Genomic DNA, 22,324 nt, shown 5'->3' on the forward strand with positions numbered 1-22,324 from the left:
TATCTACTAGTTTTTTCGCCCGCGTTTCAATAAATTTTTTTCCTAACATCAATTATTTTCGTGTCCGACAATTTATAATGTTTCAACTTTTATACATCTCATATATAATACACTATTTTCCACACCACCTTTGAGGTACAGTGTCAGGCGCGTTTTTTTTTTTAAGTGGTGTCCCTAATAGGCCTAATCCACTGTTTTTCAGTTTTACATTTTTTTTAGAAAATGTCCAAACACATTAATAATATGCATTAATAATACTTTTGTAATAAAATAAATATAATAAATAAAATAACTACAAACTATAAGTAAAACTAAATATAATATAACTAAATAAAATTGAATATAATTCGCATTATAATTGTAAAACTAATAATATATAAACAAAATTCTTTTTACTCATCTCTCTCATTCTATCCGTATCTCAGCTACTCGATCCACCTCGATACGAATTAAAAAGAGAGAAAGATAAAAAAGAAGAAACAAAACATATAATAATAATGAATAATAAATATAAATGTATAATATATTCACGTAGTTACATTAAACTTATAAAAACAAAGCTACAAATAGTTATAAAATAAAAAGATATTTATAGATGTTTGATATTTAAAAGTTTTCTATTTTTTTTATGAAGTCCTTTCGTTGTGTTTTCTTTACATGATTTATTATGTTCTGATAATGTGAAATAAATACGCATACGTAAAAATAATTTTATAAGAAATATTGTAGGAAAATCCGGACATGGCGGTTGAAAAATTATATCTTGAGCAAGCTGAAATAAGTAACCGCCAATATTTTTTTGAAAACAATTTTTTTCAAAATTTTTCACAAACATTTCTTCTAATTTATGTATATAGAAACAGAAATCATAGGTTGCTATATGTAAGTTTCCGAACGAGTTTGTTTCGTTGTTTTCATAAGCTCGAAATGAAGAATATAATGTTGTATTATCCAAAGTAGCCTTGTTTTTATTTAAATAAGCTATACATGTATCACATGAATGTTGTTTTTATTTAAATAAGCTATACATGTATCACATGAATGTATCTCTAAACATCTTTTTATTAAGTACCCACATACATATATAAATGCATTTTCTTCTGGCAGATCCATTGTATAATAATCATGATTTGGGATATCTAAAATTATACGTGATGAAGATGGAACAAATTCAGAAACGGTAGATGAAATAGAACTTGGTGTTCCAATTAGGTTTAACATATCATCTTCATCTGGAGCACAATTTTGCGTATCTGGATGTTTCAGAAAGGTTATACTAAATAATTTTTTAAAAGCTCTTGTAAATTGTATAGGTGTTGGATTTAAAGAATTACCACCTTGTTGTCTTATTAAACCAAAAAAATTTTCGAGACAATCTTGATTAATCCTACGTGTTCTTAAGTATAAAAAGTTATAACATTTTAATTTTTCCCAGAGTTTTATTATACTTTTAATCGTAATCTGCCAGCAGATAAAGCAGTTCACTTTTACATAAGTACCATTATTATTTAGGACTTTGATACATTTCAAAAAATAGAACATTTCTTCTAAAAATTGAAGTTGTTTATCGCTTCCGGTAAAAGCTTTGCCATATTGTTTAGGGCTAGTTGTAGAAGAAGAATTTAAAAGATCAAATAATTTATCAAAATGATCTATTAAATCAATGGTTCCAACTGCTTCACTTGGAAGTAAACCGGAAGACATTTGCGTACACATGCCTGCAGCGACACGATTGCTAAATACTTGGACAGCAAATTTTACTTTCATTCTTTGGAAACCATTGGATTCAATATGGCATTTTGATAATTTAGGTGCCAATTTTATCCATTGTTTACTATCTCTTTCATAAAATTGAACAATGTGAGACCATGATGCTATTTTATTATTAAACTCAAAATCATGCTTTAAAAGATTATTGCGTGTTGCTTTTATTAAATGAGGAGTATCAAAAATATAAAGTACTTCTTCCTCTTCAACTAAAAAGGTTGAGTTTTCTATTGAAATTCCTAGATTACGAGATAACTGGATAAAATTAGATCCCATATCACTTACTAATGCATGTACTGTTGCACTAATTCTTAATTTAATTATTGTTTTAAATATCAAATCTTTTAAATCATTCATCCGACATGTAGTTTCAACAAAACAATAACATAACGGTAGTTTCCAATTGCCTGCAATGCTACATGCCATTATAACAAAAACGTTTTTTGCAGGAATAGACGATTTTTGCTTCCCATTATCCTCAAACTCGATAATTTCATCTTGCGATAAATTATAAAATAAATGAGATTTTAAACTCATCTCATCTACGCATAAAATACAGTGTCTGTCCATAGGAGGCAATGACTTTAATTTTAATGTTAAAGTATTAAAAATTTTATCATTTAAACCAGGCGCAATATTCCACGTTTGAGTTAACAACTGTAAAGAACGTATTGAAGGTAATGATATTGTTTTCTTCATTTCTCTATAATTTCGCGGGCTTAAAAAATATAAAGATAACGCGAATTTTTTAAATTCAGGATCGTATCTTTGACCACGATTACGTTTCAGTTGTGCGTCAATTTGTGCCGACAATATTTTGGCAAACCTTACAGGTAATAACTTACTTCCTAGTTTACGCAAAGTCTCAAATTCATCCGCATCTTCTGTATTTGCTGTTTTCCTTTTGTTCTGTCTTTTACCTTTTCATAAGCGTCTAATAGTTTCTCGCATCGTTTTAATTTGCGCTTTCAATTTTTGATTTTTCATCCTCAATTTTGTTTTTCGAGGAGAATTGTCAGATATTGCTTGTTGGGATGTCTTCGTACCACATGTGCCAGATGTACTCCTACATACAAAATATTTAAATATGTTACAAATTGCAAAAATAAATTAATTAGAAGAAGTAAAATTAATAATAAATTTAAAATAAAATAACGCGATTGTTTGATAAAAATAAGTAATACAGTTTCTATTATATTATTTCAAATAATGTTAAATTAATATAATATATTTTGCATTTATAAAATTTAACATTATAGATATAAATAAGAAAAATAGTAATATATATGACAACATGTAATTATAAGATAAAATATAATATAATCATAGCACAAATCATATATCTTACGACATTTTATATATATATATATATATATTTAAGTATATTATTTTAAAATAAAACTTACGGTTTAGCAATTTCAGCACTATTATTTATTATTTCTCCAGATAATTGTAAATCACTGAAAAAAATTATATATAATTTAGAATTGCCAGTTACGTTGAAACAATTAAATTAACTTAATACATTAGAATGTTATTTTTATTTCAATTTTCAAATATTCACAGAATATTTCAAAGAAATTTATATATATATTAGTATTTTTTCTAAGCTTTGTAAAAATAATAAAGTTTTTTATCATTACCTGTTACAATTTTCTTCTGTGCTTGTTGATGGAGTTGCATTCTGTACATCTAAATCCATTTCAGCATTCAAACATATATTTCTACAAAAAAAATTTACATAGCTGTTAAGGTTCACATATTGAATTTATGATAATTGATTGATGGTACAATTATATTAAACATGATATTGAGTTTCTCGTCGAGCAAAAATTACTTGTAAATAAATCCTTGAGTACATTGGCGGAATACAAACGTACTCCACCGCACACAATTATGCAAAAAAATTTAATTATGTAATTGTATGCTATGGGGTACGTTTGTATTCCGCCAGTGTACTTAAGGGTTATACAAAATTAACCAAATTTTTACTCGTCTACGACTTGCCAAGGAGGATATGAATATACTCTTTGTAATTGATGAAAGCAACGAGCATAGTTTATATTCTTTATATCCTAACTGATCAATTTTAGTTCTCAAACTGGACACGTGCTTATTTCGTTTTTACTTCTATGAGGAAACTTTCCTAGGGAGAACAGGCTTCTCTCCTAGGCCCTTCTCCATAAAAGATTTTATGGTGGAGGGGGTAAAAAGGTTGCCAGGGCCCATAAGACCGCTGTAAAACTTTAGTCTACTTCAGTCGACTACCGAATGCCAAAGTGGTTAAGTCGATAAAGAATATAAAATATCAAAAAATATATATTTACAATTAACTTTTTCATTTATGTTTAAATTTAAAATATTTTATAGTTAATACTTCAAAGAAGATATAAATTCTATTATATTTAAAATAATTATTTTTTTATTTTTTTAAATTACCCTAAAATTGTAAAAAATAGTATAGATGATTACAATGAAGATATTAAAAAACTTTGTTCAGTTTGAAAATTAAAAAAAATATCTTTTCATAATTATAAAATTCAGAATAAGCTTTTAATATATTATAATATAAAAATGTTATCCCATAAAATAAGAATGTGGATTGTAGTGAGATTATCATTATTGTATCAAAAAATTATATTTTTTTCTTTATTTGACTCACCTAGTTGTTTTTTCTTGTATATTGTCCGTTGAAATATGTTGTTCATTGCTTAAGGCGCTGCAATGATTCGTATCTATTATTGTGCTTCTGAAAAAGTTAATTTAAGTTATTTATTAATTAAAAATTAATTCTTCTAAGTTTTATAATAAATGTAAAAATAGCTTACATATTATAATTTTCTTGGTTTTCCATCGTCGATACTAAAGAAGAAGTAGCACTGCTGTGAAATAATTTTTTAATTATTTTTATATTTCCTTATGTACAAAAATATTTTCAGTTATCAAAACTAAATTATTTCTAATAAAAAGCAATTAAAATTAATATAAATAAAAACTTACTTATTATCTGTCAATTCCAAAAATTTTGTTGGTACGGCATCTGGATGAAGGCGAGCTCGTCCTTTGATTTTATAATCTTTCTCATTAAAATGTAAATGGCACAAGCGACAATTGCGATTTACATACTCTGGACCTTTTGGTAGCAAATCAAATCTTCTGCACGCTTGAACCCATGCCAACCATCTGTATATATAATAATCAATTTAAGTAAACAATTAATAAAATGATAAAGTAAATAATTATTAAAATTAGTGTTGTACCTATCATGTTCTTTGGGAAAAAGAAAGAAGTGTCGCTTTTCCACATAAGTCCTCATACATCCTGTCACTGCACACCAATGATTTTTCTTATTTCCTTTTATAATTTTCTCCATCTTTTATATATTGTGATTCCTTCGAGATCTCGTAGCAAAATCTAAAACAAAGCTAAGATCAAAGTGTTTCAAAGAAAAGTTAACCTGTACAAACTTTATACAGGTTAACTTTTCTCTTGATAATATATTTTTTATTGACACTTCACGAATCACTTAACACTTCACATAACTTTTTATATTAAATTTATCACGTCACTGTATTTTACTCTACAGCACTATATACGTCGTAAGCATTCAAACGTACCTCTAAATCGGTTAAATAAGGAAAGACAAAAAGGGAAGAAAGAGAGAGTACGTACTGCCTTATTTCGCGCGTGCGCATTCCGTTTTTGCCAACATTAAATCAGCTGAGTTGCGCTACTGTATATACTGTGACACTATGGAATATAACGATCGAAGAAGGTGAAATTTTGGAAACTAAAATTTCGGATATTTCGGTCCAAATAAGATCACACTTCAATATTACTTTATTCTTCACTAAAATACGACTTTTAAATGCCATAATAGCATTAATAATGTGTAACAAGCCGTTCCTCCGCCGTCATTAAGGCATAAAGATACGAGGCCGTTACCCTCTTACCTTGCGTAGTCCCCTCCGCTTATCTTTCTCCCCGCACGTCTCCGCTCCTCTTGTCACCAAACGGGGGCTATAAAAGCCCTCCGCTGGTAATAAGAGAGCAGATCTCCTCGATCTAGCAAAGTGAGCCGACCGATCCTCTCAGCGAACTGAGCTGAGTCTCCAGAGCATGCACTGACAATGAGTGCCGAACATAATCTCGCACCGGCTTCCTTGCCAGCGCGCACTGAGCGCTTCCTCGCGCCACATATTGAGTGGCAGATCACCGCTCCGCTCGTTACCCGGATCCCAGTACGCGCACTGAGCGACCGATCCCGACACCGTACACGGGGACCCCGTAGTGAGGGGAAACCGGCGCCGCGGAAGATTATCCACGCGGGATGACACCGTATATAACAGCTGATCGCCGCAACGGTTGATCATCGTGGCTACCGAGCCATCGATATATAGTACTGGATGGAGCATGCGGCAAAATTTCTTTGATGTTCCGTCTGGAGAGATCTAGAAAGAGAGAAGTAGATGTGTGGGCTCGGATCTCTTTTTCTACTCTCTCTTCATTGGTTGAATTTCGTGTTAGGAGAAAGGGAACAGTAAGTAAATTAATATTATAGTTATATATTTGCGGCATGTTAAATAAGGTTATGTAATGTTTTATGTTTTATTCTCAGTGAGAAATGATAGATCGAATTGACGTCAAATCGATTCAATCTAATTTTATCGATCACTATTTTGCCGATTACTGAACATCGAAATTTCAAATATTTCGAAATTATTTCGATGTCATGATAAAGGTGCAAACAGTATCTGAGAAAAATGATGTCGAATCGATGTTGAAACAACGTCAATGCCGTCAAAACTCATTGAATCGAAATTGACATTGGAAATTAGCTAATTTCGATCAAATTATTTAGGCATCAAAAATTGTTTGTTTACAAATTATATTATCTGTGTTCAAAATCTAAAATTTGTTTAAAATAAAGCCTTTGATACACAATACGATTTTTCATGCTAGAACGCATACGAGGCATCTTCTATGGCTGCGTTCCGATATTCACTGCCAGTACTGAAAATCTATAGTCTACGTCACATATACTGTAGATTTTCAATACTGACAGTATCGGAACGCAGCCTAAGGGTGCGTTCGGGGAGACGCTATTAGCGCTACCAGCATCAGTCCATCTTCATTACTCATTAAAAGTAGAACAAGGATAAACTGATGCTGATAGCGCTAATAGCGTCTTCCCGAACGCATCTTAAGTATCCTTATTGAGTAAGTTTCCACCGAGCGTTCAAATCGGATCAGAGTCGGGCCAATTAGTCAATGACTGGTCACATCGGAAATTAGGTTACTTCCATTGTAACCAGCATAACTATTGATAAATTGGCCTGATTCTAACCCAATTTGAGAGAGAGAGAGAGAGAGAGAGAGAGAGAAAGAGAGAGAGAGAGAGAGAGAGAGAGAAAGAGAGAGAGAGAGAGAGAGAGAGAGAGAGAGAGAGAGAGAGAGAGAGAACTCTCGGTGGAAACTTATTCATTGGCTTAATCGTATTGTGTGTCTATAGCTTATAATAAAAGAGATTATTTATTATTATATAAAAATATACGGGCATCAATCATCGATTCGATGTTGAATCGTTTCGATGCATATTTTGAGATTTCGGTTTTATATACACGCGATTGTCCAGCCATTTTAGCCCCTATATACCTTTGCGCGTCGGTTTATTGCGTGTTCATTCGCTAAATGCAGTCACGTACTGTATATGTTCCCGGTTTCTTTGAATCGCAAGGATTCTCGTCATCGTTTTTGATCACAGAACCTAGTTTGTGAAAAAATACATCAGTACGTAAAGTGAGTGAAATTTAAGTTTTCGAAAATTATGGATGACGATCAACGTCCAGTAAGTATCCTCAATAATATTAGATTTGTACAATTAATATATTCCACTGTGTCATAGGTTAGAATTATCACATATCACTTGAGATAAATATTGACGAATTCTAAAAAAAGACAAAAAAATATGAAAGATGTATAGTAAAAAAGATTAGAAAAGAACAAAACAAGAAACAAAAATACATTATAGATTAGGTATTATTAATACATTAAATGTTTGTCTACCAACAGGTTATGTATTCAATGTCCTGTGGAAGCAATCTAAATATTCTGTATTTATTATTTCTATAATAGCAATTGGGTCACAATGATATAAAAATCACAGTGATATCACACCAAGTCACGATTATGTGCAAATATGCGCTTTGCCATAGATATTAAATATGTTAATTGTGTTGTAACACCTGTAATAGAGTGGATATTGGCACATTATTATAATTTTTTATGATGTTGTTATGAATTTTTTTGTTTACGAAAAGAAAACTATTAAGTAATTTTATTCTCTTTCCTTCTTTAAGATGTGCTCTTACAAACGGAGACTACGACGTAGGGCTAAAAGAGAGGTGTCTAAAAAGTTAAAAGTTGATGATATCATGAGGAAAGTTAATGCAAAATATGTTCTGACAAGTAGTACTGATAGTGAATCTTTTGATGAATTGTCTGATTGTCTCTCACATGTTAATAACGTAGCGTGTGATCTTCAAACAGACCATCATTTGGAACAAACAGAGTCTGTGCAAAATAGTGATGGTTCATTAAATGAAGATGAAATCAATGACTCATTGCCAAATAGTAGTGATGAAAGTAATAATAATGAATCTGATGTAGATATTGATAATAATAGAAACAATAGAAACATTGTACAGTTTAAAAATGATGCTGAAAAAGAAGAATACGTCATTGAAACTGTTCGTGAATGGGCATTAGAAGCAGGATGTTTATCTATGAGAAAACTGAATGATATTCTTAATAGGCTTAGTGTAGTCTTTCCAAGAATGCTCAAAAACTACAAAACATTACTTCACACTCCTATTCATATAAATATAGTTGAATTTGATGCTAAATGTAAATTTTGGTACAAGGGTATTGCAGCTAAATTTCATGTTATGAATTTGAACGAATATTTTAAAAGATATAATTCTATTAAGATTGATGTAAACATGGATGATTTACCTTTGTTTCAAAGTTCAAAAAAAAAGTTTTGGCCTATTTTGGGATATCTCGTTGGTACAAAAAATGAGCCGTTCATAATTGCTTTATATCTGGAAAATCAAGACCCTAGAAATCCTGCAGAATTTTTGAATGACTTTGTTAATGAGGTTGAAAATTTGTAGAAAAACGGGTACAATTACAATGGTACAGCGTACCCGTTTCAAGTTAGAAATTATACATATACTGGATGCACCTGTTCAATCATTAGTAAAATGCATTATAGGTCATTCAGGCTATGCATCGTGCGAAAAGTGTACCGTTATTGGCCAACATGTTGATGGGAGGAGAACTTACGTGCTACTTGATGATCCTCTGAGAACAGATCAGTCTTTTCGTAACATTGAGTTAGCGACTTCATCATACTGGAGTGTCTATTATGTTGAGAATTGCACGTATGATATCCCAATTTCGCCTTGATCCAATGCATTTGGTTTGGCAAGGAGTTTGTAAGAGGCTACTTAAAACCTGGGTGCTGTGGAATGGGCCTGGACAATTGAAAGCTAATACAGTTCGTGAAATATCAGCCGTCCTTGAAAATGATTTACCTCAAACATGTCCACAAGATTTTACCAGACCTCCAAGATCCTTAACAGAATGGAAATTGTATAAAGTTACTGAGCTTCGACGGCTGTATCTGTGTGTGTGTGTGTGTATGATGGCATTCTAGTATTTAAAAAACATCTTCATGAAAATATTTACAAACATTTTCTCTTATTGCACTCTGCTCTTTATATTCTCTTTAGTTCAGTACTGGTTTGTTCAGTTAGAATGTTAGAAACTGCCAATGAATTGGTATGACATTTTATACGCCACTCTGTCAACATTTACGGACAGAAATTTGTAGTATATAATGTTCATGCTCTCTGCCATCTAATCGCTGAATGTGCTACATATGGACAGTTGGAAAATTTTAGCGCTTTTAAGTTCGAAAATAAATTAAAATCTTTCAAAACAACTCTTCGATCAGGATATAAACCGTTACAGCAAGCAGCTTATAGAGACATTAAAAGATCTGCACATGTAACTATTTGTCTGTCCTCTAACAATAAACATGTTACTCTTTCTCGAGAGCACAGAGATCTAAATGAAGTAATGATCGGTGTACATTTCAGACGAGTGTCTGTTGGTGAAATTATTTTTCAACTAGGAACGAAAGACTCGTGCTTTCGAACTATTAGTGGAGATATTGTTGTATTAAAGAACATTGTTCAGAATGTGTGAAGATGGTATTTTTATGATTGGAAATAAGTTCCTTAATGTTGAAAACTTCTATACATATCCTCTGGACTCATCTTGTAGGCATTGTTCGTGTGCCTGAGAAAGAACACGTAACAAGAAATTTTATTTTGACAGAGGTTGAATCAAAATATTGGCTAATGCCAGATGGTGATGCATTTTTATGTGTGCCTTTGTTGCACACAATACCTCTATTCTAATTACTTAAGTACTGCGTGTGTTTTATCAAGTCCCTATTGCTGCTATATATCTACAGAATTTTTTTTTAATCTTTGTTTCTAGTTTGTTGTCATTAAATTTATAAAAACAACAGAAAAAGGATTAAATAATGATACAGCTTTTGAAGTAGGCCTCGCCAAGTGGATTACTGATTTAAACGAAGACATGGTAGGCATAACAAAATAGCCTCCTCCTTCCATAGATGCTAGAAAACTTATAAGAAAGGAAGCTTCTGCAGACCCAAATTGGTCAGAAAGTCCTGTTGAAGTGATAAGATATTTTGGTAAGTTTAATAAATTATGGAAGTTATTTATGTTATGAGTGTGTCATGGTAATATAGCTGCGTTTAGCAGAAAATTATATACTTTGCATTAATTGCAAAAATTGTCAATTTGATTAGAGTATTAATCTTTGCTGAATCTATTATCATACGCCAAGATTGTTATAACTGTTGCGAAGCAATTCTTTACTGAACAAAATCAATGATTTTTATTTAATTGTTATTATTTTGGATTTAGAAACTATAAAAAAAGCTAGGGAAGTGTTAAAGAAATTTGTGGATGAAGGCCTAACTTCCTATGAGACTGAAAAAGAATTAGGTCGCGGTAAAAGAAGGAAACGACCACCTATTATATATACTGATGAAGATAGTGATTCAGATACAAAACAAGAGCTACTTTTGTTAGATAGCGATTCAGATTCGGTTCAGCACAAGAAGATTCGAAAGTTCATCAAATCAGAGAAAGCATCACAGAGTATACTAGCACCACCACTGTTGTCCTTTACAAATAAAATTGGTAGTGTACCAGGTCAGAATGATAACAGAAAAATCAATGTGACTGTAAAACCAAACAGCACAGAAGTGTCTTCATCTGGAATACAAAAAATTAAAAGTCAACGAACTGAACGGCAACAATTTCTTCAGAAGCTAAAAAAATAGTATCCCAAAAATACTCTTAGAAAACGAAAAAACACTTCAAGTGGTTTTTAGCTTAATATACCAAAGGATATATATACCAAAAGACCTTTGCAACAGATGAACGTAGCTCTATATCATAGTAACGTCAACACTGAAGAGAATAATGAAAAAGAAAATGTAAATAAAACTAAAGATGAGGATGGTACAGAGTCGAGTTCTAGAACTTGTTCTGAAAAACAAAGTTCTTTCAAAACTCAAAACTCAGAGTTAAGTAACACAACATTTGTCCCAAATACAAGTCTTGTACCTTCGATGTCTTCTTCGTTGTACAGGATGAGTTTAACAAATTTACTGAGAAAGTTACTGAGAAAATCTCACAACATACAAAGAATAAGAATAAGAATCCTTACTTTGGTAATTATGCTGTAGTTAATAGCTTTTTCTGCTTTGTTTATATTATTTTACATAATTATTATATTTCAGATATTAATTGTATTAAAGAAATAAAATCTTTATGCAAGACTATACTTATACGAGTGGAAGAATTAAGTAGTAAAGTTGATGTCACGATTATGAATCAGATGCGACTCAATCGGTCACTCGTTCCAGGTGAAAAGAGAATTGTTTGTCTGTCAGATCTCCCTGCTCTTCCACTTTAATATTAATCTAATGTATGTTCTTTTATGTCCCTGTATCAATTTTATAATTTTCTTTATAAATTCTGTTACGGTTAACTAAATAAATACAGTCGGTAAATTACGTTAATATTTAATAACGGGAAGTATAATTATATTTTTTCAGGTGTGATACAAATACGATTTCCTGAAAGTGACCTTTCAGATGCTAAACTCTGTAATGTCATGGTTGCGGAATGCCTCTTGGCGAAAGCAAGAAGAAGGATCTAACAGTGGAAAAAGGAAAAGCCAGAAGCTATTGCAAAAAAAATAACTCTTAACGAAAGATAACAAAAAGCTTCAGTTAACGAGACAGGAATCAAAATCTTCAGAAGAAAATCTTCAGGATGACGAATTATAAAGAGTATAATTTTAGCACAGAGGGATATGGCAGGTCGTTTTTCCTTTTTTATTCTAAGTTTCAGCTTAATTCCTATTCACATTTCTTTTATTTGCAATAAAAATTGGAAGTATTATTGAGCAGAGTTATGAGATCTACGTTTTTTGTAGAAGTATATAATTATTTTCTTTATAATTTTCTGTGTTAAAATTTTCTTCCTTTATCTAATTTTTGTTTATTTTTAAACGTTTTACTTCAACGTTCAAGACTGAAAGTTTGAAACTAGTTTTACATCTTATTAAAATTTTTATTTCTCCATGGAAATATGCTTAATTCTCGAATAATATATTTGTTTATTTGATGTAAAATAATTATCGATTTCAATATGCTCACGTCTAATAGAAATTTAGTTAAACAAATTTATAACTGATTAATTAAGAACTTGTTACGTATAATCTTGAAGATTTATACAAATGTTTAAAACTAGGTATTATTCTTGTTTATTTTACTTTAAACAATTTGTATTTAGATAAAATTTATTTCATAATATGACCTTTCAATGAAGTTTCAATAATGCCTTTCTTGAAAATTGTAATTGAGTGTTAAAAAAAATGTTGCATAGCAGCTGATTTGTACAAATCTTCAAGATTTTTTATTATATTATTGCATAATATTTTAAATATTTGATATTTATATTTTGTTACTTAGTTACCTGCGCGGTAACTAAGATTCAAGTAGTATTAAGAACGTAAAAAAATAATAATAACACTATAAAAATGATCTCTCTTATTATAATTATATGGATCTAATCCTATTCAGAATCACAATTGGAAAGCTTGTATGTATAAGTGAGACTCAGTTTGATTTACTAAAACTTTTTTTATTTGTCTTTAATTATTAATAATTCTTTAAGTATATGAATGATAAGTGATTGGAACTACAAAACGTACATAACGCTAGGGCACATAATCTTTAACATATTTCTTCAGTTGTGATATAGCAATAGACTGTTTATTTATAGTGATCTGTGATGTTAAGTGTGATACTCTGTGTTACGTTCGATGAAATTTTCCACCTATTTCATCTCACGTCGCGCACCGCGCTCTCGCGTGCTCCGCCGGAGCACCCGTCTCACCGAGCGCTCCCCTCCCCACGAAATCAGACGCGCGGGGTATCAGCGCGTACACCCTACGCTTATACTCTTTATTAAATTTTATTATTATTGCGTGTGTGATTATTACTCCAATTGTCAAAGCTCAAATCCATCAAATCATGCCGCGTATAGTTAAAAATTTCGTTAAAAGAGTAATATTCTTTTGTCACCTTTCTATTTGCTATTAACGACAGGGTGCAACCGCCACCCCTCAACTCCCTTGTTAATTAATATTACTGCAATCCGTCGCAGTCATGCTATAACTCTTTCACATTATTAACAACCTGGAATAATGTGAATATTTTTCAACCATGCGGTTCACGCGTGACACCCTCGCGCTGCCGAAGAATCGGTCCAGCCGCGGAGCGCGTGTACCAAGTGGGATAGCAATGGCTCGAGCATTATTCCAATCGGGAAGTATGAGTGAGATAGCATGAGTAAAGTAATTACGAAGGTATGCGGTTTAATTACTCCGCTCACAGAGGTGATAGGAGGAAGGCGAAGGAAGCATTCGAACGCTAACCACCCTAGCTACCTCTTGACCGAAGTTTATAATGATCCGAATAAAAATTAGAAACTATGAAATTTCAAAAATAATAGCTATTTGTCGCGGAATTTTCCATGGATTTGAGCTTCCCTACACCCGCGTACCCCTAGGACCCCCTAGTTTTGGGGTATATAAGGAGCGCGAGAGGAAGCCTCAGGAAGCAGCATTTTCGCTCATATAACGAGTCGCGCTGCCAGTAGGCATAGACGTTACTCTGCAGAGAAGAAGTGCTATCCGTGGAATAGTTATTAGCCATCGCGCTCTTATATAAATAAGTCTACTACACTGCGCTATTAAATTCTTGATACAAGAAGCAACCAGTGCGTAAGTAACATCTCTTTTATCTACGAACGCTGTAAATTCACTCTTATAATTTGTCAAGTGTAAGCTCACTTTACTTTATTTAAAATAAAGTTTTCTTGTCGTAAAATTCTGTTTAATATAACTATTTAACGAAATTATAAATTTCTTACTTGTATTGCGCGAGAATTATTAAATTAAGTGGGGCAAAATACGGGGCAAACCATCCTCGGTGCTCCCAAAAATATTCTGAAGCGAAACAGCGACTTCCCTGAATCTTCATCCTGGAAGCAGGGCGCTACGACTCAGGCGCCTGCTTCCTCTCTGAACTTCAAGCCAGGGGCGCCTACCGGGGCGCTTAAGTTAGGAGGTGTCCAGGGGACAACGGGCGCCTATTAAAGCGCTTTTCACCCCCTACGTCGTTCCCCCACCTAACTGTGCACCACAGGGCAGCCCATAGGGCGCTCTCCGTCACAACCCCCCCCCCCATCTTTCCTTGGCGTGGGATTTGTTGCGCCCTCCCTGGGCGCTTCCCCCTCACGCTCTCTACACCTTGTCGCAAAATTGTACGCTCTTCCCCTCACGAGCATCCGAAAAAGTACCCACAAAAGAAAAGAGGTATTCTCCTTTTTTTTTATTATTTTTGGCCTAAACTCAATTCCTAAAGCACCACTAAGAACCACGTCGTTCACAGGCAGTAACAACGCGAATAGTAACAACAACTATCATTGATCTCTCTCTCTCTCTCTCTCTCTCTCTCTCTCTCTCTCTCTCTCTCTCTGTGTGTGTGTTCACGTACTCTCGGTCCGCGTCCGTGTGAAACGGAACAAGGCGGGTAAGAATAGAACCCGAGTCGATCTCTCACATATACTCCGTGGGATGGTACGGGCTGCCCACTAGGGCGCTTATCCCCCACACTCCCCTCCTTATTCCATGGGCAATGGGCTCGCCCATTTGGGCGCTTTATCCCCACGGACTCATACAATTACAAACTTGGCAGATTGACTCGTTTTCTCCTCTAACCTAGCAAAATTACGCCGATTAAAACATTCGGAAATAAAGATTAACAGAGAGAAAGAGAGGAACGTAACACGAATTACATGACTCTTACCACACTCGTTTATTAAATCACCTGCCTGACGCGTGTCTTTTATATAATCATGGGTTCTTTTAATTTTGGTTTACAACCTGACAGTGCGACATCATGCCACGGTCTCGCCGAGGGGGAAGGAAGCGGCAGATCAAGCGGTTGAAATGGCGGCTTATCGAGGCTGGGACTTTCGATCCGCGCATCTTCGATCGACCTCCGCCCCCCGACGCCTCCCCGAGACGGCACGGATCTCCGGGGCCGTTTGAGCTGCCACTTCCACAGTCAACCCCCTGCCCCCGACTAGTGCCTCCGGCACCGCCCTGCCGTATTGCACCACTACCAAACCCCGCTCCCTTCAGGCGCCCGCCGCCCCGGCTACCCCCGGGGACCGATACCGCCCCTATCCGGACTCCCACACGTCCCGCAAGGGTGGACCGCCAGGCCCGTCCACCCCTGCGGCAAGGCCCTCGCATAACAAGTAACGAAGCCTTCGTCGGGTCGCTCCCGAAATTTGCATTATCCAGCAAGGCAACCCCTCGATCTGTTGAGGTCTATAGGAGGCTCCTCAAGCCTCTCGAAGGAGCCCCACCTCCAAAACGAGGAAAGCGGGCGGAGGAACTTTTGTAAAATAACAAAGGAAAAATATATGTATATTCCGTAAGCGCATGCAAAATTTTATTTTTTTTTTTTTTACCCACAAACCCGCACTCGGCAAATTACGCTCCTGGGGAACCACGGTTCACGCTCGGCCCCGGTTACTCCCCCCAGGACGTAACAGTAGCAATGAATTTTTATTTGATACAGTGCTAATAACGTTATCAAATACTCTTTTTTGGTCTGCATTTAGTTTTAAAATCATTTTAGATATATCAATTTCTTCATGAATTTTATCACCAAGATCTTTAAAATCTTGCATTGCTTCGCCAGCTGGAATATTTTGAATACCTATTGGATTATCAGGATCATCTTGAGACATATGCTGTTTTTCGTCAATATGCTGTTGAACCAATTGCTTCGCAGTTTCGTATGCTGTTTGCAATTCTTCCATTTTTTCATGATACTCTAATGCTTTGACGAGATGTAATTCTACCATGTGAAATGATTCTGCATAAGTATCACAATTGTTTTTAAGCTCATCTATTTTTTGCCATGGTTGAAACATAAGAAGTAATGAAAAAAAATAATTTTCTGGCCGCGTATTAACGTTATGTTTATAATGATTAATAAGATGTCCACGCTGTCGCCGTTTGAGATAATAACCATTATTCATCTTGTAATATTTAATATTTTTACTTTGTGGTTTGATTTTCGTAATATCATGCCATTGTACAAATTCATATAAAGACATCGATTCAAGTTCTTCCGGTCTATGCGGATAATAATCATCTATTACAGAAGAACAAAATATGTCTGTAGAATTTCCATCAAGAGCTTCAATTTCTTTATAGTTTTTAACTTTTCTGTATCGTATCTGATTCGTATCCAGCCATTTTATTGTCGTACTTTGATCAGTACCAAATAAAGGAATACCTAACAACATATCAGCAGCTTCAAGAGCTCCACATTCTCTATTATTTAAAAATCTTAATCCAATATTCCAAAGACAGCTTGCAATTGATTTATTATTTTCATTTTTGCAATCCAGAATATTTTCAAATAATTCACATTTTCCTTCTTTGTTTATATATTTAGTAATGTATGTAGTAAGCAACGTTGATTTTTCACCAATAAATTGTATGTCCATATTTCCTTCCCATGCAGTAAGAATAATAGGATTATAGTCATTTATATTTACCTCCAAATTTGTCCGAGGAAGGTCATAAAGCCTACTTTTAGATTTTAATTGTTTTCTACCTGCTATTGAACTTGGAACATCTCTTATAGTAAACGTATCTGTAACAGGTCGAGGAAATACGAAACGACATAAACGAATAACTTTACGTCCTACTTTCTTAGAACGGAGACAATAATTGTTATGTTTGTGTTGTTGATACCTATTAACTCGTTCATATAATAACGGAGAAATATTTTTGTCTGGCATTTTACAACTTACATGTTGTAAAATAAATTTAGAAACTTCTTCGATAGAAGATTCACCAATAATTGGCGCATTTTTAATCCAAATTAACAAATGAAAATGTTGTATCCCTCTACCTTGATATTCTCGTCGCCAGAAATAATGTGTAACTTCTCCAATCGGATGATCGTCAGAACAAATAAAATCAAGCATTGCCCGAAACTTATTATCAAGATATCTCGATGTTGATACAGGATCTCTAGCAACGAGAACACTAATGGAAGATGAATCATTATACCAATCATTTACTTCACGAATGTATTGACTTAAATCATCCCACATCCATTCACCAGGACTCAATGTTAAAAACCATGTTGCAGGACCGTAATTTTGTATCATACAATTTAAATCATTTCTTGGTCTACGCCAATATTGCTCTGTATTTCTTAAAGTAGAAAATATTGTGCTTAAGTCAGACTCTAATAATTCTTTTTGCATTGCTTGTAAATATTCTGAAGCCGTATAACGATCTCGTAAATTAATTATATTTAACTTATGATAAATACCACGCTTTAATTGACGATTATTCGCATCATTTAATAAATAAAATAAATATTGTTGATTTAATCTATATTACGGATGTTTAGAAGTCAAACGACATTTAATAAATTCATGGTCATGAAGTTTAATCTGTCTACTTTCATGTTGTCCATTAACACCAAAAGGTTGTATAAATCTGGAAAACATAACAGATCTAAAGATTTTTCACGATTATCCAATGGTAATTCTTGAACTTTTAACATTTGATATAAAGCGGTAGCACTTTCACGTGATTTTTTTTCATATAAAGGATAAATAGTATACTGTGTGTAATAACTATCATTGCCATCAGTAACTTGAGTTATCATAGCCTTACCCTGATGTTTTAAAATTGCTTCTGAATTATGTTTTGTTTCCCGCATTTCAATTTTAGAATTTACTAATGTATCATCGTCATCCGATACAAATTCAGTATCACTGTTTGTCTCTTTTATTTCAAAAAATGGTATATTCTTTTTCAAATATAATCCATTGTAGGTCTCTGGCAGTATAATATGTTTGTAAACATGATTGTTATGTTTTAGCCATATTAAAGCATCGAATACTTTTTTAAGATTAATCATTTCTTCCCAAATAAATTTAGATTTTGTCGGAATACCTCTAACTAAAATATACAACTCTATATTTTTATTTATCGCATCAGTATTTGAACATATTTTGTTCATTGTTTGTTCTAATGGTAAAGGTAAATGAAATGTTCTACCTTTTACCTTTTGTACCATCTGTCTTTGAGGCAACTTTTTATTTATCACAGTTCCCATTTTAACAATAGTTTGAAATGCTTTAGCTCTTTGTATAAACATTTTTTCGAATGAATTTAGAGACGATATTACTTCAGGAACATCTTGTATAAATAAATTATTTAAAACACAATAAGCAGGCATTAAACCGTTACGAAATTTTCTTAGGCAATAAAGACATATGTATTGCGGATTAATATTCTGATTTTTTATATGTGTCATTAAATCTCTCCAAATTGATATATCTAATTGTGTTTTAACCTTACTAATTTCAGACACATTTCTTTTGTAACAAAGTCTTTCACATGAAACACAAATGTGTCGAGGTGTATCCAAACAACGTTTAGTAAACGCTTTAAATGCTTTATTATATTTAGATATAATATCATCATCACTCAAATTAATCAAAATTTGATGATGTTTATACATATTTAATTGTTCTTTTGCTAAAGTTATAATATTATTTAATATATCGACGTCACTAGAAGTTAAAGCCTTTTCTATATTTATCAACTTTTGATAGTCTGCTTTTATTTGATAAATGAAACGTTTAATATTTCTTACCTTTGGAAAATGAGGTGATAATAACTGAATAGGAAGAGACATCGTTTTACAAAGATTTGGATTAATATAACAAGCATGTGTATGACCCAATTTGTTAGTCAAATTATTTACTGTACATCTCTGATGAACTTTACGTAATAGTTCTGGTTTTTTTTTTAAAGTACATGTACTTATTACTTCAAGAAATTTTTTATAACGATCAATTATAAATGAATCAATTTTACATAAAGTATTACTACATAACCATGCATTTTTGGCTTGTGCTTCTATTAAAGGTAATACATTTGTAACTTGACCTTTTACATTCATTACCAAAGGTTGCGATATAGTAAGTTCACATTTGGAATCAACAAAATAATTTTCCGATGAAGCTGTATGTCTCGATAAACCACATAATGCACTTAATTTATCATCAATTGTTACACAATCAGTAACAAGAGTTAAATGTACTTCTGATCTCTTTTTCAATATAGCTAATATTTTGTACATATTACGAATATAATTATTCCTTATTTTCATAGACGTAAAATTTTTTCAGCTTCTAATCGTTTTTTAATATTATCTTTAATGTCAAGTTTTTTCATGATATCTGTAATTATTACAGGATTACGTATATGAATATAATTTTTAGACCAAAATTTCATATATTTTTTAATAATATTTTGACCAATATTTTTTTTACAAGATTGGATTTTATTTAATTTTTTTTTTTTTTTCGTAATATTGTTTATTGTAAATCCACTTATGATTAGAATATTGTGTTTGTCTATTTCGTTCATGCTGAGAATGTTTAATATAACGTAATCGCTTATTAAGACGATTATTTTCTTTGTTCTTTTTATATTGAAGCCGTTGCTTAGAACAATCCTTTTTTTTAATTTGTGCATATCGACATCGCTTTTTAGCACGATTATTTTCTACATCTTGTGCATATTCAAATCGCATTTTAGCACGATAATTCTCTAAATCCTGTTTATTAAACTACGTTTTTTTGCGTAATCACGATGATTTCCCAGGTAGCAAGGTGTCGTCTAATTGACGGCATTTGTTGGTCATTTTATGACGAACCAGACGTCATAATGTCGAGATAAAATGACGTCTAAATGTCGTAAAACTGACGTACATTTGTCTCATCTTAACGACGTCATATATTGACGTCAAAAATACGTCATTATTTTCATATTATTGACGTCATTTTCAAGAAGCTAGTATCGTACATTTGGCGGTATTTTATTGTTATTTTTATGACAAAACATAGGTTTTTAGATTACATTTAATAAAGACGACATTTTAACGTCATTTTTATGACTATCCCAGTTAGTAAAAGCCGTTATTTTGACGTTTTAAAAAATATTTTGGGTACATGTCCTATATATGCAGTACTTGCATTATGTAAATATCGAAATAACATAATTATAATGTAAAAAAAAAATTGACTTGTTTCTCAACAAGCATCGTGACCCACCACATCATAGTCACATTTGGGATTGCCTAACTTCCGCGGTCCCCATCCAACTCTGAACCGCCGTCGACGTTGCTTGACTTCGAAGATCGTACGCTACCTAGCACTTTGTGATGATCCGTGAACACTTGATGCTCATGAATACATATTTGTTATAGATTAGTTCAATAGATGCGAGAAACATGAAACTTGTAGTTAACTAATATTTTTAATAAATATAAATTCACAGTTTTTTTCATGATTTTTACATATGCGAAATAACATGTGGAATAACTTATAAAAATATGTTTTTGCTCTGTTCTTTTGATAAAGCTAAATTATACCTCAGACAGAACGCAATATTTATAAAATATTTATAATATTTATTCAAATATTTTATAAATATTTTTGTGGTCTCAGATTTGACAAATCATAAAGATTAATCATAAATATTATAAAAATATTTATGAAATATTTATAAATATTTACAAAATATTACTTATACAAATCTTTATCTTTTATTTACCATAAATATTATATAAAATATTTAGTCTATATTTTAATATGTTGAATAAAGATTTTTTTCTTCGTATACAGGGTGTTTGGTAAAGATTTATGCAATTTTTACAAGCAGGTAGAGCGCATTAAGCTGAACAGAAAAGTCCTCATCGTTTTTCCATTTTGGCAATAGTTAACGAGTTATAGACTTGTAAAATTTTCTGTATTAGCCCGGCCCCTACCGGCAAATGCAAGCGCGCCGAGCGCCCGGCCGCGACGGCCGCCCCTCCCTAGCGCTTGAACCTTGAAATTGCTAGGCGCGCGGGGGGAATTGTTACAACAAGCGGCAATGGCTACACACAAGCGACGCGTAAAGCTGGATTCTCTCTTTGAGTTATGATAGTTCCTTACTTTTTTTAATGAAAATAAAATTTTCTAACGACAAAAAGTATGTTTGTACGTGTACATACATGTGTACAAAAAAATATCAGTTCTAATGCTTAAAGAAGCAATTACTAAATTTATTTTTTTTAATAAATTATGATTATTTTTATTAAAAAATATTTTTTTGATGATAGTCTTAAACGTCGTAAACTGTCATTATAAATTTTAGAGAAGCTATTATCATGTGCTCAAAAAAAAATTTGTACTTCTTTAAACAACATTAGAAAATTTTATCGATTAAAATGGAAATAACAACCAAATAAAATTTGTGTTTCAACTTTATATTCTTAATTAAAAATTAAATAACGAGGATATTTATATTTTTAATAAAATTAATCCTTGTGATAAACTTATAATGCACGGAAAAAACTTTGTGGAAAAAATTACTATGGTAAGTAGTAAACGCGTGCTAAGGAGGAATTATGAAAATTTTTATTATGTTCTTCATCAAATTACGATAATATTTACACTACTTATATGATATAATTCTCTGAAATTTCTTCTTACAGTTCGTGGTTACTACCATAAATAATAAATCATACATAATTTTACTATAAAATTTTCTCCGTGTAGATTTACGAATATATGAATTTATTAAATGTTCGAAAGCTTATAAACAATATTTATTTAATTCAAGAAAATTTTAGTATGTAATGTGTGTGTGTGTGTGTGTGTGTGTGTGTGTGTGTGTGTGTGTGTGTGTGTACTTACGCGAGAAAAGA

General features: G+C 32.5%; 1 protein-coding gene across 4 annotated transcripts; it reads right to left on the minus strand.

The window, feature by feature from the left end:
* Positions 1 to 1,016: 1,016 nt before the first annotated feature.
* LOC114255145 lies at positions 1,017 to 14,651 on the minus strand. 4 transcript variants are annotated; one of them, XM_036291173.1, is made up of 9 exons: positions 9,366 to 14,651; positions 9,115 to 9,320; positions 5,028 to 6,218; positions 4,768 to 4,950; positions 4,596 to 4,649; positions 4,430 to 4,516; positions 3,411 to 3,491; positions 3,174 to 3,227; positions 1,017 to 2,833 (listed from the first exon to the last, which is right to left on the minus strand). In XM_036291173.1, the coding sequence occupies exons 3-9, from the start codon at positions 5,138 to 5,140 to the stop codon at positions 2,692 to 2,694; spliced, it is 714 nt and encodes a 237-aa protein (XP_036147066.1). In that variant the 5' UTR covers positions 5,141 to 6,218; positions 9,115 to 9,320; positions 9,366 to 14,651; the 3' UTR covers positions 1,017 to 2,691. The 4 variants fall into 4 exon arrangements, with proteins under 4 accessions (XP_036147066.1, XP_036147068.1, XP_036147065.1 ...); XM_036291175.1 differs by having other exon boundaries at positions 5,028 to 5,517; positions 5,721 to 6,218; positions 9,115 to 14,651; XM_036291172.1 differs by having other exon boundaries at positions 9,115 to 14,651.
* Positions 14,652 to 22,324: the final 7,673 nt, after the last annotated feature.

The sequence above is a fragment of the Monomorium pharaonis genome, chromosome 8 (assembly GCF_013373865.1).
Source record: "Monomorium pharaonis isolate MP-MQ-018 chromosome 8, ASM1337386v2, whole genome shotgun sequence".
NCBI classification, from domain to species: Eukaryota; Metazoa; Arthropoda; class Insecta; order Hymenoptera; family Formicidae; genus Monomorium; species Monomorium pharaonis.